Source organism: Falco rusticolus, chromosome 13, assembly GCF_015220075.1.
Source record: "Falco rusticolus isolate bFalRus1 chromosome 13, bFalRus1.pri, whole genome shotgun sequence".
Lineage (NCBI taxonomy): Eukaryota > Metazoa > Chordata > Aves > Falconiformes > Falconidae > Falco > Falco rusticolus.
This window is the reverse complement of record NC_051199.1, coordinates 12,736,131-12,751,629: the sequence shown is the minus strand read 5'-3', so window position 1 is coordinate 12,751,629 and position 15,499 is coordinate 12,736,131. Positions and strand designations below refer to the sequence as shown.

Genomic DNA, 15,499 nt, shown 5'->3' with positions numbered 1-15,499 from the left:
ATGAATGTGTATTCTTAATACAAACGTGTAGCAGTTTGTTCCGTAAAACTGACTTTTCACTTAAATGTCAGTGGAGGACTACACTGTTAATGTACACATGCCTTTAAGAATAGTAGAACTGATAAATTACAATAAGAAGTTTCTCTGGTAGCCTTCATAGATATTTAAAGTGTTTTTTGAAAATAGTGGAATGTAGAATGCTGATGCTGCTGTAGGCAGGTTCTCATCTCCCCCTGTATGGGATCTTGTACCACCTTCTTAAAAATCTTTGATGCGAGTTGGATTTAGTAATTGTGAAACAAGTGTGAGCAAGTAAAAGAATATTGATCTTCTGATATAAACTTTGATTAGCCAAGGCATTTAAGTATTTTGAGTTGTTTTTCTGGAAGAGTTAGAAGTTTCTGAAATTTTTGCGTGGTTCCTTCTTATATTCTAGCTCTAAACTCTTGCTCGTAAGCATTGTGACTAAAGTGTGTTCTGGAAGGCTTCCTTTGGAGGCTGCTTTCACCACAGCGTTTTAATAAAGCATTGATTTCAGGCATATTAAAACACAACAAAGGATAACTGAACTATAGTCATAGATGCTAGTTGGAACCCATCTAACTAATCCAATACTCTTTACAGCCCATTTTTCTTTCCATTTGATACCCGTCAAATGCTGTTTTATGTAACTGCTTTTGATCGTGATCGAGCCATGCAAAGACTACTGGATACCAATCCAGAAATCAATCAATCGGATTCTCAGGATAGCAGAGTGGCACCACGACTGGACAGGAAAAAAGTAGGTATATCTTGTTTCAAAACAGAATGAGTGATCTGTTTGGTTTTAGATTGTTTTTAAGAATATCATTGTGAGCAAGACTTGCTTGTAAAACTTCAGGTTTTGATAGTATATACTGATGTAAGGGGAGGTTTGTTGTGACTCATTTAAAAGCTGCTGAGTAGCAAGCACAGTGTGTGCCAGGAGGTGGCACCAGGGGCTAGAGCATGCCACGCTGCTTTCTCACATCCTGCTTAATTTTGAGTTGGAAGTCTTTACCCAGTTTGTGCAACTATACTTCAAGAATGGTTGCATTAGTGATACTCTCAATATATTAGCTTGTAGGCATCTGTTCTGTTTTATGTAGAATTTAAAAAGATTTCAAGCAATAGGATTTAGACTTGTAAGTGTTACCCGAGTAAACAAAAAAATTGCCTTGTGTTCTGGGAGGCTGTTAAACCTCCTACCACAACATGATAAAACTAAGCTGTGACTGCTTTAAATTGAGAGAGTCTTGGGTGTCTGCATTGAGTCTACAGAGATGTTTTCTTAACTGTATAGTGTAGATCTGCTATATGGTCTTGAATACCTCTGGGGGCAAAAAAGATGACACATGAGAATCTAGTTTAACTAGAATATAGCTTCTAGCATGTAGAGATCCCAGTGCTGTTGTAGTTTTTTTGGTGTGGTTTGGGTTTTTTTGGTTGTATGTTTCTTTTGTTTTTTGAAACCTTCCACTTTCCCTGCTAGAGAATCCCCAGAGGCAGGGTATAAGATTACTCCTTTAGGTTGGTGGATTTTTGGCATCTTTCTTCTGTGTTTTTCTTCTCCACATATTAGGTCAAGGTATGTAATGCCACATGACAACACTTCTCTGCTATGTTATAGTCCTACTGCCAGTTTCTTGGCAAGAGTAGTACCTAGTAGTTATAGAAATGTAAGGCATTGGTTTTTCATTTTATATCAAACACTTTAATTCTAGTCAGTTTTCATATAGAAGCAAGAATTATTTTATCAAAGTATAAGCTTACAAGTTGTTGAACTGTGGAACTATTAGCATGGGGTGGAAAAAATTGCATAACTAATATTTTTCCTGTTGTAACTGCCTTGGGAGCTGTGACTTACAGACATAATTTCACTACTTAAAACTTCTCTAATGTGTAGCGCACTGTGAACAGAGATGAGCTGTTGAAACAGGCAGAATCTGTGATGCAGGATCTAGGCAGTTCAAGAGCCATGTTGGAAATCCAGTATGAGAATGAAGTAAGTAATATCAATGCAGTCTAATTTAACCCCTTTTTACTGAAGATTAATACAAAAAAAATCTACAGCTTTTCTCGAGTGACTCGGTCAGATTCTTGGTCCTTCCCATTGCTGGAGCCACAAATTTTATCTATTAATTATCCCTAATCAACTTGGTTGTGATTTCTGGTTGCTAGGAAAAACTTTTCTGACCTACTAAATTTCATAATCAGTCTTATTCTGCACAGCACACTTTTTCTAACTCTAAACAAACAGCTGTGTGTATTTCCTCTATAATATAATCATTAGGTGGCTAATACTTTCATTCTGCTATTATTCCCTCTGATATGTGGTCTTTCCAAGCTGTCTCAGTTGTGTTGTAAATGTTGGCATAGTTAGGTTCTCTGGATGCTTTCTTTTTTGCAAGTTGTCTTTATACCCAATGTTGCATTATATTTCTCAGGTTAAGTAAAGATTTTGATATTTGAACTGACCTAATCGACTATTTATTTATTTATTCATTCATTTATCTCGTTCCCCCTCTTCTCCCCACGCCCTCCCTCCCCCTGAAGGTTGGCACAGGTCTAGGCCCCACGCTAGAGTTCTATGCACTTGTATCTCAGGAACTACAGAGAGCAGACTTAGGCCTTTGGAGGGGAGAAGAAGTGACTTTAGCCAATCCAAAAGGTAAACGTTTTGCTACCTAAACTATCAATATTGTTCTAATATTGAATCGATTTTAAGTTGACTTTAATTACGTGAATGGCTTTGAAGGAGCACCACGGTTTGTGGTTAGTGATACATGCCTTGTGATAGTGTGTGGTTGTCTTTGTGGGTTTCTTTAATTCTGTAAGAAGCTTTATGTTATGGTTATCTGATAGTGTCATTCCAGATGCAAGTTTGAAAGCAACTAAGCAGTGCATGTATTGAACAAACGCGGGTTTTTTTCTTTCTTCCTCAACAGGAAGCCAGGAAGGTACCAAGTACATCCATAACCTTCAAGGCCTTTTTGCACTTCCTTTTGGTAGAACAGCCAAGCCAGCTCACATTGCAAAAGTTAAAATGAAGTTCCGCTTTCTGGGAAAACTAATGGCCAAGGCAATCATGGATTTTAGACTGGTGAGAATGAAATGGATAATGTGAATCTGAAGGGTTAAATTTAACTTCTGGCTCTGACTCTGAGGGAAAAAAAATAGCATCAAGAGTTGCATGGAATTAGTTTCTATTCTAGCAATTCGGGGGGAGGGGGGAGAGGGATGCAGCTGAACTTTTGAGGGGGGGAAGAGGGCAGTGTATGTTAAAGATCTTTACAATGGCTTTTGTGACCATAGTGAAGAAGGGAAAAGCTATTGCCTGCCATGTGTTGCAATCTCTCTGATCTTTTTTCAAGATCATTGTGGGCTGCTTATTCCAGTTGCGAAGTTGCTGATTGCTCTAATGTATGTGCACTAGGCAGTCAGTTGTGTTTTCTCGGGTAAAACCACTCAAGACATGGTATTTTGGCATGTGCCAGAGCTATGATTTAGTAAATAATATTCTAGATCTAATGTAAGAGAGAAAACAGTGAAAGGTACAAAAGTTTTGGAAGATAGTTGAGTACTAAATATCTTGATTTCCAGGTGGACCTTCCTCTTGGACTTCCTTTTTATAAGTGGATGCTACGACAGGAAACTTCCTTAACATCACATGATTTGTTCAGTATTGATCCAGTAGTAGCCAAATCAATATATCATCTTGAAGATATTGTAAGACAAAAGAAAAGACTTGAACAGGACAAAACACAGGTGGGAAAGTAACCCTAAGAATGGAAGAGTGCATCTTCACACACGTTTGGATTTTATGAACTAGCCATAATTTGAGAGTGTATGGTAGTGCTTAATACTGATGGTAATAGTGGTGATTACTTCTTTCTAATAAAAGGGGTAGTTTTAAAATCAGTGGCAATTGTAACATGGTATTTGTGATGAGACTCGTAACAGTAGAAATTTATTATGGGATTCTTCTGTGGGATTAAACACGGGCTAGAAATGGCTAAAACTGCCAGGTGTTTGCCTAAGGTAACTTCTGGTTTTGGTTCGCTTTGGAAAAAAAAAACCTAACCAACTTTACTATTGGAGAAAAAAATTCTATCCTTGATTTTTGAGCATTCAAAAAGTTTAGGTTGTTTTATTAGTTGGTTTAGTCAAATCTTCAGGTTTTCTTAGAAGTGCCTTTTTGTACGTTTTTTTCCTCTGACACTGAAGAGCTTTATGCTGAACTGGTGTAAACTGGCTTCATATGTGAGCATACAGGTTCTTGTATAGATACAGAAGAGTCTTAATTTTTCAAGGTTATTCACTTGCAGAGTAGTGATAAAAGGTCTCTGGCATGCATGCTCTTTCTAGCATCCAATGTTAATAGATGGTAGGTGGTAATAACCTAATTTATACTCTTAATACATCTGCTTTGTTACTAGTGAAATTATTGCAAGCCTGTGGGCCTTTGTTCCTCTTCACCTCACTGTCTCACTCTCTCTCCTTGATCACCGCTTTTAATTTCCCAACAAGAGTTTGAAAAACCTGAAACCTGGTGGATGAAAGCTGAAAAATGTCAGTATGCATGCCAAATATGTATGCCATTAACTATTCTAAGGAAAAAACATAGCCTAAGAGCCTTAGCATATTACACATACCCTTCTCTTGCAGTAGTATTTTCCTAAACAAATATTGTGCAAGAAGTTAAAGCAATTCTGAAATGACTAGAAAAAAAGTGTAGTGTTATGATCTGTCAAGTTTATCATTAAGATAGTTTATTTGGTTTGCTTGGTTTACTGTTATGTATGAAAAATACAGAAAGAAAGCAAGGAGTACTGTAACAGTATTAATAGTAATATTATTATAGAAATGTTTACTTAGTCAAAACTACTTTAGAAGTCATGACTTTTGGATAAGTTAATGTGAACGAATTGTTCTCACTGGTTTTTACTTAAAATTTTTTTAGACCAAAGAAAGTCTACAGTATGCATTGGAGGCTCTGACTATGAATGGCTGCTCAGTGGAAGACCTAGGGCTGGACTTCACACTTCCTGGGTTTCCTAATATAGAACTGAAAAAAGGTGGAAAAGATATACCGGTCACCATCCACAACTTAGAGGAGTATCTCAGAGTACGTAAAAGCAAAGACTAAAACTTTCTCTATTCTTGCTCCCAAGGAGCTTGTTTCCATCTGTATTTCAGTTCATTCTAGTCAACTGGGCACAGTAGTAATTTTCCTACTGATTGCTTCTCTTCTGCACTAGTTTATCACTACAGAAAGACAATCTAGTCAGCACACCTGACTTGAAAATTTTACAGTAAAGAAGTCTGGTTTATAGTTGATAAAGTCATCAGAAGTATGGGGTTTTTTGGATAAATATGTAGTAAGTGCAGTAATTTGAGCTGTGGACTTTTAGAATCCTTTTAACAAGTTTCCACATTGAGGTATGATAATTAATTTGTTTGCAACACTGATTTAGCACCTGCTATCCACACTTCAGTGGCCTGTGAACTGTTATAGTAATAGTGAAATTTTTTTCAGTCAGAATTAAGAAAACATCAGTTCAGTTGTGAGTTAAGATTAGAACAGTAGTGTTTCTCAAAACCAAAAAGCAACTGATCACACAAAGACACACAAGCAACCCACCTCAACCATTACAAAATAAGGTAAGGAACAGAAAACAAAACAAGTGCAATAATAAGTTGAAAGTACAACTGCATATTGATTTATTCCTATGTCAGAAGGGACATAAAACCTAGCAAAACAGAAGGTTAATACTGCTGAGCAAAGGTAGGAAACTGTTTCTGTATAAGGAAGTGTTAAGGCGAAATTGTTAAAAACAGTCTGGAAGACATAAGGAAAGGCAGGAAGAATGCAATATTATCCCATAAACTCACGAGTAGGATGGAGGTAAGAATGACTGATTGCATCATGGAAGAAGTCATTATTCCAGCTCCTGAATAATAAATTTTCTGACAGGCTAGTCTGCTGCCAATGACACTGTGAGGACTGTTAAGATTTTCAAATGCTGATGAGAAATATATCTGATGTTTTGGTAGGAATGATTCAGTAAGGGGCATATAAGCTCTTGGATATCAACTGAGAACTTTGCAAGTAACTCTAATCGTTACAACCGAATATTGAGCAGTTGCTGTTCATCTTCCAGAATCATCTTCCAATCGGTTCTTGTGCACATATTTAGTTCTTGTATCTTTGTTGAAAGCAAATTCTGCTAGTAAATATCACTTGCACAGTTGAAGGTATTTGGATATAAAGATGTTTGCAGACTTACAGAAGGGCTGTGCCAACAACCATCATTCATCAGAAACAGTATTTGCAGCCTCTGTTTATTGAGGGAAGCTGAGCAAGGTTGCTTTCAAGTCTGATTTTCATACAGCTTGCAGTCACATTTTTTTTCATGTGGGTAACGTATCGGGTATCTGATACACTGAGAAAGGCTTATGGGCATCTCAAATGTCCTCTAGTTGTCCTGTTGCAAGCCTCTGGCATGGTAAAGGAGCAGCAGATCACTACAGAAAGCTTGCTCTCTGCGTCTTTCTAAACAACTTTTGGGACTATTTTCTTGAAAGGGCAACGATGCAATTTTTCTATCCTTGTCTTTATATTCCTGCCTTATAGAGGAGACTTTAAACTATATCTCAGTGATTAGCATTACAAACTTGATGTCAAGGAAATAGAAGAGATTCCAGAAAGAAAATTAGTGTCCTCTGTATCACAAGTATGATGAATTGCACTTTAGAAACAGTGTATTTATCAGCTAGCCTGTACAGTTCCCTGTGGGTCGGCTGCTCTGCTTTTGAAAATGTCATTTTCATTAAAATGTTGTGTGTGGATTACCATTAAGAGTAGTTTATAAAGCTTGAATATCCTGCTGTTACTATTCATGCCTCTACTGCAGTCATTCCACTCACCCCACACCCCCCGCCCCTGCCACGGATGGTTCCCACAGGAGCTATCTTTATCAGAAAGTAGAACCATTTCAGCTACCAGTATAGTGAAAGACTTCATTCTTTCTCCCTGCCCCCTTCTCCCCTGTACTGTGAAAAAGGAGGCCAGCTTGCTTGTTCTAAATCTGTGGACAAAAAATTCCGTTTTTTTGCCTAGCAATTTGATCTCCTTTTTGAATCCACAGGAATACAGTGCAGCTTATTTTGCCACACACTCCTGGTCGTAAAAAGTAATCACAATTCTAAATAAGCAACGCTGCTGCTAGGATAGCCATAGAGTATTCTGCGTTACAGAACAGCCTTCTGTGCTGCTGATGTTCACTAGCTTCCTCTTCAGTATTACAGCCTGATGTGTGAAGGTAGGGGTATCTTACCTTAAATTCAATGCCTAACTCCTTTATCGGAAAGCTTATCAACAGATCCTAATAGACTTTCATATCTGAGAGCTTTCTGGAACAAGTAACTCTTCAATTATTGGGAAAGGGTTAAATATTTAGTTCAGGAGTCCAGCAGTATCGATGAGGTTTTTAATCATTTTCAGATGCATCCATAGATGTCTCTAAGCTTTTCTCAGCATTCCAGGTCAGAGCTTTTAACACATCTAAAAGCTAGTAGCTGTGTGTTGACAATGTATCTTCTACAGCCAGCCTTCATTTCCTGCTAGAGCTGAGGGATATCCAAGGCAAGTGTAATCATCAGTGGCACTAACTGACAAAAGAATCTGAACTTGGCATGCAATATGCCATGTATAATATATTTTTTAATTTAGTGGAGAAATACTGGCTGCAGGAGATTTAAAAGAAACTTGGTCTTGCTTGTGTCATGTCCTTTTCCTTCCCCCTGGTGATCGTTCTTCCAGTATGTGCTGCCCACTTTGAAAGGTGAGTTTAGTCCTGAGGGAGTAACTGCAGATACAAAATCAAAACAAAAAAACCCACCAGACACTAAAGGCTTACTGTCTTACTGTTGTTTGCCTTATGATTCCTAACCAAATCCCAGTAACATGAAATGATGCCATTTCTCTTTCCCATATATCCTTCTAATAAGCTTTTAAATATAGCAAAACCACTAAAGTTACTTTTTGTAACAATGTATTAGAAAAAGGACCTATATATTTCCATGGGGAAAGTAATATAATACTGCCTGTGATGCCCTAAGGATTTCTGTTTCAGTTGCTGAATTTTAAATGGATATCCATATACACAGAGAACACCTGTGTTAGGCTTCTAAAAACACCTAATAAATGTTTAATTTGTTTTAAAATATTTTGTTAAATAGATTCAGTTTAACCAGCTATTCTGAATTGCACATATTAACCTTGTTATATCAAAAATAAAGGCCATTATGTTTAAATTCTGCATGAGTTGCATGCTTAGTGGTCTAAATATGGGGTTGTTTGGCAAAAGTCATTTGGGGTTCAATTTGCAATGACAGGCTACGTGACAGAATTGTAAAGGAACCCCAACAAATGCTGTCTGTTGCATTGCAGCAGGACTGCACTTTACACACATGCAGCAGTATGAGCTTATGAATTAAGGCAGGGTGAGGCAAGGCTGTGGATGGAGCAGCTCCATGAATCAAAGTTCAAACACTGCCACAACTACAGTGACCATAGGGCTAGGCTTCTGCAGGTTTTTTCTGCAGCTGTAGGCTTTTGTACAGTAGCGATCATTCCATGCTTCTTTTGTTCAAATGACTTTTTTTTTTTTTTTTCTCCTCCTCCCTCCCTGCAGTTGGTTATATTCTGGGCACTAAATGAAGGTGTTGCCAGACAGTTTGACTCATTCAGAGATGGATTTGAATCAGTCTTCCCCCTCAGTCATCTTCAGTACTTCTATCCTGAGGAGGTTGGTAAACGTGTTTTTGCCGATTCTTTTATAACCTTGTATCTGTATGTGTGGATAGTCTGAACTGGGTGCAGTGCATTTGTGACGGTCTGATTACATTACGTGTCTGATGCATGTTAGTAAAACTTGATGTCCTTTAAATTGCATACTTAGTTTTCTGTGTTCGGTGGTTATTTGATGCTTTTATCATGAACAGCTCAGTTTTCTTTAAGACTCAGTGTATCCAGCTTTTCTGGGTAGTCCTTAAATTTATATATGTAGGCTCTCTATTGGTATGGATACTTTAATTCCTTGTATTGCAGTACCTCATAGTAGCTATAGACACAGACATGGATGCTACCTGGACAGTCTATTAAAAAAACATTTTAGTTCTTTAATGAAGCTTTAGACAGTAAGAGGAAATTCAGGTAGAGGGGTGAAGAATAAGGATAGTTGGTCTTGTTCTCGCCACCCACTATATCAATTTCCTTGTAAAATTCTTACATTTTTAAGTGGGCTGAATTGAGACACAATTATGGTTGTCTGGACTAGAAGAGAGAACGTTTTATTACTCTACCTTTAGGAAGTTTATTTGAAGACTGTACCTTGAAGGGATTTGTTTACCTTCATAAACTTATACCTTTAACTTCATGAAAAAATGTTAAGCATGCTCTGAAGGAGTATGTTAGCCAAGCCATTGTGTCACTCCCTTGTTCTTGACGCTTTGTGATATGAGTCTCTTAAAGCTGAGATCTGTAACTGCTCATAGTGATTCTTCTTTGTGCCTCTGTTGGTGCTGCTTTTTAAAAGTATCACTACCTTTTTTTTTGGCAATGAATTTAAGGCTAGTAAAAATGGCAGATTATTCTAGTTTCTCTGGTGTTTTACCCATTCTTCTCTGTTTTGTGGCATACGTGATGCTGTTCTTCTGTCCTGTTGTTGTTTGGCATGGTTTGATGCCTACTTCTGCTTGGGAACTTGAAAATACAGACACTAGTCTATTGCTAATCTATTAATACACTTGATCAAAATTAAATCATAGAGGTAGTGAGAGAGATCCTATACCTTTCCCGTGGTGGAATACATGTGTGTGATCTCATGTTCCATTGCTGATAGCTATCCAGCCATTTGAACCTTTTTACAAACCTTTTGTAAACTATTATAAAGAGCTGGTAAAATTCTTTTGCTCATGAACAGAACAGCTAGGTGTGTCAAAATTACAGTTTTATTGAAATGGGGCTTTACAGCTTCTTCTGTAGCATAGAAGGATGCCCTTAGAAGTGCTCAGTGTTTTGGCTGTAGCCTGTCATCTCTGCTTGCCCGAATGCATAGAAGTAACAGGCAAAAGAATTTAAGTACAAAACTGCTATTTGACAGATCCATCTTTGTCTAATGATTATTTTTTCTCCCTTTATAAGAAGAGCTCAGAACTCTAAAAAGCAAGTGTAAACACTTTATTCTTCCCATTTCCCTAGATTTCTTTAAAATGCTGAGATTTCCAAAAAGTTAAGGCACTTTTGGTTCTCCAGTGTAAATTGCTTGTTAGGACTGTCTCTAGAGCTGTGTTCAGCTTCTCATGTGGTAGTGAATTGTGTGCAAAGGAGATTCAGCAGATGAGGCTGTCACTGCGATGAAGCTATTGCAGTCAAAGAATTTGGGAGGATTATTTGGGGTGACTGAGACTGTTTTGCAGCAAACCTTTCCAGAAAGTAGAACGCTGTAACAGTAGTCAGGATGGACAGTACTTGTTCTGCCTCAGGTTACAAAGGGGAAAACTTACTTCCTTATTTTTTAACTTTATAGTTGGAGCAGCTGTTGTGCGGCAGTAAAACAGACACTTGGGATGCAAAGACTTTAATGGAATGTTGCAGGCCAGATCACGGTTATACACATGACAGGTAATACGGTGGTGGTGTTTAAGAAATAAATACTAGCACTAGAAAAATATGTATTTAATCTTGAATGTAATTTTATTTTTTGATATATATAATGAATGTAACTGTAGCTTGAATAACAGTATATGAAACTAATTTGAAAATATTCATACTGCACTGAATGTGAAACTGATGCAATTATTTTAACTATAAACAAAATGAAAGTTTGCTTTTTTCCCTCCTTAGTCGAGCAGTGAAGTATCTCTTTGAAATTCTCAGTAGCTTTGATAGTGAGCAGCAAAGACTGTTTCTTCAGTTTGTGACGGGTAGCCCCAGACTGCCTGTAGGAGGTAGGTTTTGTTCATTACATATTGCTGTATATGAAGTCAGTGTTATTTCTGCTTTTTCAGAATAAGTGGATTATTTCAGTATAGGAAAAAAATACTTTGTATTTTAGAGGTTGTTTGATGTTATTAGTTTCAGAAGTGGTGGGGTAGTCTTCAAGTAGAATTCTCGTAAGTTTTGTGTTGATCTCATGATGCTTCATTCAGTTGACTCTTTTCTTTTCAGGTTTAATTTATGTTACCAGATAACCTATTGGAAGGCGAAAAGTAGTTCAAAACTTTAAAAAAAAAAAAAAAAGGGGGGGGGGGGGCGGGAATCACCCTGAAAACCTGTAATACTTTATTCCTTGGCTAGAAGTGCATTAAGTTATTATTCCTTGGCTAGAAGTGCATTAAGTTATGACAACAACAGCATGATACATTGCTACCTGAAAACAATAATCTCCTGTCTGGAAAGGAGACAATACTAGCATAGCGATAAACATTTTCCTGTGTTCTCAGCTGAATGCTTTGCTAGTAAAACCAGAATTTATGCATCTGTTCTGTTACTTCTGTTCTTTGGGGTTTGGGGGAAAGAGTTGATTAAAAAAAAATTTAAAAAACTTAGAGTTTTTTTGTGGAGAGGTGATGCAGACAGGATTAGGGTTAGGAGTGTAAAAACCTTAGCTGAAGTAAAAAAACTAGGTACCACGGTCATAGATTATTTCTGAGAATCTTAGAAAATGTGCATGTAACAAACAAACTCTTAAAAAAAAACCAAACCAAAACTATTACAACCATAATGCTTTTTATACATGCAGAGAACAGAATTAGAAGTAGATGTGTCTAGCTTATTTCTTTTTTTTTCTAACTCATCTTGGAAAACTAATCTACAGACAGGATTTTAAGTAGTTTTTACCTTGCTACATGGCCTTATTAAGCCATATTCTAAACAGACTTCTTAATCTCCATTTTTAAAAGTTGCGAGATACACGATTCTGTCACTGTTGGATGTCTACAGTATTAACTGTGGGTTTTCAGGGCGAACAACCTGATTCTGAATGCTGTTTCTCATTTACAGGCTTTCGAAGTTTGAATCCTCCCTTGACAATTGTACGCAAGACATTTGAGTCGACAGAGAATCCAGATGATTTCTTACCCTCAGTAATGACTTGTGTGAACTATCTCAAATTGCCGGACTATTCAACTATTGAGATAATGCGTGAAAAACTCTTGATAGCTGCGAGAGAAGGGCAGCAGTCATTCCATCTTTCCTGATCACAATGAAAAATGCAATGTCTGCCTGTTACAGCAAAAGAGAAACTCTTGATTCTTTTCTAAATATATCACCTGAGTCAAGGAAACGTGTTACGCCTTCTTGTTGTAGAATAACGGCTTGCAGATTATAAACAAAGACACTTGGTTGATATTCATTAAAGGCCCCTATGGACTTAAAGTGATCAGGCCCTAAAAGTTGTTGTGACAAGGTTTCTTTAGCAAGTTCTTGTTTAAATTATCATTTATTTGATGAGTGAAGTTTTTAACTTGCTTTGCTGTGTGAAATTTAAAAAGGGATGTTTTTCCAGGCTGGAACAATAAATGTCGCTGTGCAGTTTAATACTGGGCTGTGTGTATCCATCTAGCTAAGTCTGAAGTTTTTCCTCCAAAGACAACTTTTGTACATAAGTACAGAAATTAAAGTACAGAAATTAAATTACACCATGTATTTGATGAATCTAGTTTAGTAGACTAGTTCTGTGTACCCTCACCTGCCTCTAATTTTACCCATCCTCATGTATCGTCTGATGTGCAATTCACTTGGTTCTTTTTGTGTGCAACATTCAACAATTGTTATGTTTTGGTTAGCACGGGCATTTATCTGCTCCGTGCCTCTTTCTCTGATTAAGATAATTTAAATTTTACTGAAATCAAATATATATTGTCAATATAATTCAGCCTTTGTAACTAGGTAGAACCTTTCTTATAGCATAGTTTTACTGTAGTGGTAGGATATAATGGCGACAGTCTTTACCAGTCAACGCTCTAGAGCTGTTTACACAGTGATTCAGGCAGCAAAAGCCTCTTACTAGAGGCTAGAAAGAATTATTTCTTTTACGTAGTTGAAGTCCACAGCTTGGGCTGGCCAGTGTGTATTGTGGTAAGGCCAGAGCATTTTGAATTGATGTAAAGTTTTTTAAAAGGAAAATTAGTTGTTTCATTCCCTGTTTGAGTAAACAGTTTTCTTGTTCCTGATCTAAGTTCCTGGTTACTTTTGTAGCTTTTTCTTTGTTTTTTTCTTTTTTTTTCTTTTTTTTTTTTTTTTTTTCTCCCCAGCACTAGCTTGGAACAAACAGTTCAGCCTTTGTCTTTCGACACAGATAAAGCACCTGTAAGCAATGCTCTGTCCAACTGTTTTATGTGCTGATTTCTCAAATCTGCAATAATTTACTTCATCAGGTTAATGTTTTTACCTGAATATAAATAAAAAAGTTTGCTTCACCTTTTTGTTCATAGTTTTGTACTGTATGCATAAAGTTCAATTGTGTAAATTATTCTAATGCAAGTAAATCGTCCTAAATCTACTTGGCTAACAGCCTGCAACTTGTGGATGATTTACTACTAAAACAAGACCTTTTAAGACCTCCAACTCAGAGGGAAATTTTTTCCTTTCTATGGGTTCAAAAAATGGGCAATTACAAATATTCCTCAGATGTACCTGCTACATAGTTAATCTCTATGAAAATGTGATAGTTAATTACTTTTATTCAACTTTGAGAAATCAAAATTCATTTCAGTGCTTAGACATTGTTAAATTCTGGCTAATCAGGCTAGTATTTCCCCTAACTAACAAATTTTCTTTTATCTAGCTGAAGAACTTGTACTTCCAGAATTTGTAATGGACATTCTTCCAGTGAACATTAACAGAATTACATGTGGTTGCTCATACCAGTGCCACTGAAATGTAATGCAAATCTGTCGATGAGCATGAGTAGAATGTGAAATCCTTGCACAAAGAACCTGATAACTGAACAGTTTCTACTGTCGTATTAAAACTGAAAGAAGGTGCTTCACACTGTACATATAATAAAGGTAGTGCACAGTGCGGCATAGTTTTCATAAAACTTCAAGGCAGTGTTTAAACTATGGACTGGTGTTTAAATTGTTCTGATAACTTGATCAAACTGAGCACAACAAAGTGTTTATAGTGTGTGGATAGCAATTTGTTCATTTTTTAAGGTTCTATATTTTAAAAAAAACTGACTTGTGTAAAAAAAAAAGAAAAAAGCTAATATTTTGTATTAAAATATCACGTGTATTGATATTTTTTTACCCATGTTGTCTCCCTCTAGAATCTGGCTTTCATCAACTTTGAAATTTTGAGGAGCTTTCAAATTTGATGTATAGCCATTGTGTAACTGTTTCAGTGGGAAAATAAGTTGTTGGTTGACTATTTAAAAAGGAAGGAAAAACCAGGTACCTGTGGTGATGATTTTTGTTGTGCTGTCTGTCATTTTCAGCACAGACTGAGGATGCAGTTGGCTTAAAGTGAATGAAACCCTTTCAGGTGATGCGCTTTTTTTTTTTTTTTTTCTTCTTCTTCTTCTTTCCTATCAAGGGCAGCTTTTAGTGTCCTAGAAGAGCTAGTCTGGCTTAATAAGTTAAGATAGCAAACTGTAAGAATAAATTGAAGAGTCACAGTTTGCGTGACTGCAATACTTCCCTACAAACGAAGATGTAGTATCTAAGAGTAGTTGAGAACAAGTGGAAGGGTGGGGTAAGATAAGAATTCCTTCTTTTCAGGAATTTTGGTTTAAGGGAAAAAGCTTGCTAAAATCAATCATGGGTGTGTGCAGGTGCCTGTTGAGCCCTCATAAGAACGTGTAGTCATCTTAGTACTGAACTGTTTTGTATGCCCTTAGAAGGTATAATAAAAGGTACAATAAGTCCTATTTCTGAAAATAGAGGCGCTTTTTTTTTAACATGGTACAATCAACTGATTTTAGGGAACACCAGCCTTTACTTACTCTGTTGGATGAGTTTCGTGTCCTAGATTAATGAGAGCAGCAAAAAATCATTCATGGAAAAAAGTGCTATTTGAGCACTGATAGCTGCTACTGAACTTGTTGCAGTGATTTTTTTATTATTATTATTATTATTATTTTGTGTAGGTGTTTGTGTTACACAGAAGACTTGTGTAGGGGAACACTTAAGCAGTATCACATTTGACACGAATCAGTCAGTTGTAGTGCTGCTTTACTTTGTATTCCGTAGGAAGATGTACAAGAATGAATTCCAAGTATGTGTAAAATCCTCGTGCCCGTTGCCAAACTCATGATATTCAAATTTTCACATGCTGAGTGCTTGCATCATTGACTCGCCTAGATTCTTCCTTGCCCCTCCACCCCCGCCGTGTGTTTTATTTTTGGTTTTTTTCTCTCTCTCTCCTTTCCCTAACTGCGCTGACCTCTGGCACCCACCTCCTCAGCAGAGG

At 36.9% G+C, this 15,499-nt stretch overlaps 1 protein-coding gene across 14 annotated transcripts in view; it reads left to right on the top strand.

Moving 5' to 3' along the window:
* The window catches only part of TRIP12 (thyroid hormone receptor interactor 12), a 79,601-nt gene extending 66,095 nt beyond the window's left edge, over nt 1-13,506 (top strand). For 13 of the 14 annotated variants that reach the window (XM_037407014.1, XM_037407013.1, XM_037407011.1 and 10 more), the window contains 10 exons: nt 625-781; nt 1,925-2,023; nt 2,575-2,689; nt 2,967-3,121; nt 3,622-3,786; nt 4,982-5,146; nt 8,718-8,831; nt 10,614-10,708; nt 10,931-11,034; nt 12,089-13,506. In XM_037407014.1, coding sequence (XP_037262911.1) covers nt 625-781; nt 1,925-2,023; nt 2,575-2,689; nt 2,967-3,121; nt 3,622-3,786; nt 4,982-5,146; nt 8,718-8,831; nt 10,614-10,708; nt 10,931-11,034; nt 12,089-12,285 — 1,366 coding nt within the window. In that variant the 3' untranslated portion in view covers nt 12,286-13,506. Of the gene's footprint in view, nt 1-624; nt 782-1,924; nt 2,024-2,574; nt 2,690-2,966; nt 3,122-3,621; nt 3,787-4,981; nt 5,147-7,169; nt 8,686-8,717; nt 8,832-10,613; nt 10,709-10,930; nt 11,035-12,088 lie in introns of those variants that run through there. The other variant, XM_037407015.1, reaches the window with a different exon arrangement.
* The last annotated feature ends 1,993 nt before the right edge of the window (nt 13,507-15,499 follow it).